The following is a 1,815-nucleotide window of genomic DNA, read 5'->3' on the forward strand; positions in this document are numbered from 1 at the left end:
AATTTTAGCAAGTTAGGGTAAAATATTTGTTAATTTTACTAATAAAAATTTGCCGAATATTCGTCTATTAGTTGGAGTCTTGTGGATATTCGAACCCTAAATCCGCCACTGATTATTAGTACATTATTCTTATGTGTTTTCAGAAAAAAAAAAAACAATTTACAAGAATCGATCTCTTTCCTTGATTTCTCTCTTGTTTTCTCACAAACTATCCTGAACATTTAACGGGAAGAGAGGGAGGTCTATATATATATACACACTTTGTGCTCTTTGTTAAAACCCACAAAATCAAGCACCACTGAAATCGACAAAATCAACGACCATGGATTTTCTTCCAATGGAATTAATAACCTCCGTTCTTACCTTCCTGCCTCCAAAATCAGTCTGCCGCTTCAAATGCGTTTCAAAAACATGGAATTCTCTCATTTGTAGTACTGATTTTGTTAGGCTTCACCTCACTCAATCTCTATCCTCCAAGAATCGTTTTCTTGTGATCAATTCTTTGACCCACGGTCTCCGATCCTTGCATTTCAAATCAGACAATCAATTCGAAGCAAAATTTTTAAATCTGAAACAAATTCCACCTTTTTCTTCCATTAACAATATAGTTAGAATTTTTGGATCTTCCAATGGATTAATCGCCTTATCTTGTGAGTATCCTGATGATTCTTTATTTGTCGACATTGTTCTGTTCAACCCCTCTATTAATTCATATTTTACTGTGCCCCATTATGATCCACCTAAAAGTCTAATTACTATGTGTTCTGGGTTTAGTTTTGGGTACGATAATTTGAATGATGATTACAAAATTGTGAAAATGACTGATTATCTTCCGCATAATAGTGTATGGTTAAGGGAAGTTAATGTTTATAATTTGAGAGATAATTGCTGGAAGACAGTCCATGCTGAATCTATGAATCATATGCGTTTGCAATTATTTTACGGATATGCTCTCATCGACAATATAATTTACTACATATTCAATGCGCATCTGGAAAATAATCCCCTGTTACGAGGGTTTGATCTTGCATCCTATAAATGGAGCGACATTGCCTTACCAGATTTTGAGGGTCATGAAATGAAATGTACTGATATTGCTGGTTTAGGGGTATTGGATGATTGTTTATGCGTAGTGAGTTCAGTTTTGCCAGAAAAAGAGGGTGCTTATGTATGGGTGATGAAAGAATATGGTGTGTGGAGTAAATTGTTTGATGTGAATGACGCCATTAATGTTGGAGCTTTGATTGGAGCTCCGATTTCGTGCTCAAATGGAGGAGATGAACTGATTTTGAAGAGACGAGATGAAGATGGTCTTCATTGTTATAATATTAGGAGCAAAGTGATTAAACCTGTTACTGTGATTTGTAACAGGTGTTATATTCGTGATGTTTTTCTTTGTGTGGAAAGTCTTATTTCTGCTGACAACGTGATTGAAGTTGGAAATGAAGATGCAGATAATTGTGATTTGTAATGCAGATTAATCATATAAATCTTGTAAATGACTGAATTAGATTCTTGATAAAAGACTTTCTATGTTAATGGTTCTTAATTTGAGTGTTTCTATTACATAGAATTCAAGTTAGTAAATCTTTTTAGAATTGACTCCATTAATATAAAATACTTGATTCAAGTCAAATATTTATGTACACACAAAAGTCGAAATTAATCTAATCAGAGATATTTTAGGAATTTTTAAAATCCTCACCAACATCTAAATATAGAACTCTTTGTTGTTAAAGAGGTGAATGAATTGACTATGATTATGTGATTGCATCTAAGGGGTCGTTTGATATATGAAAATAAAGGCTTGGTAAC

The 1,815-nt window shown here is 33.3% G+C and overlaps 1 protein-coding gene across 1 annotated transcript; it reads left to right on the top strand.

The window, feature by feature from the left end:
• The first annotated feature begins 218 nt into the window (after positions 1 to 218).
• LOC130824895 (F-box/kelch-repeat protein At3g06240-like) lies at positions 219 to 1,471 on the top strand. The gene has a single exon (XM_057689916.1). The coding sequence runs from the start codon at positions 323 to 325 to the stop codon at positions 1,469 to 1,471; it is 1,149 nt and encodes a 382-aa protein (XP_057545899.1). The 5' UTR covers positions 219 to 322.
• Positions 1,472 to 1,815: the final 344 nt, after the last annotated feature.

Source organism: Amaranthus tricolor, chromosome 10 (assembly GCF_026212465.1).
Source record: "Amaranthus tricolor cultivar Red isolate AtriRed21 chromosome 10, ASM2621246v1, whole genome shotgun sequence".
NCBI lineage: Eukaryota > Viridiplantae > Streptophyta > Magnoliopsida > Caryophyllales > Amaranthaceae > Amaranthus > Amaranthus tricolor.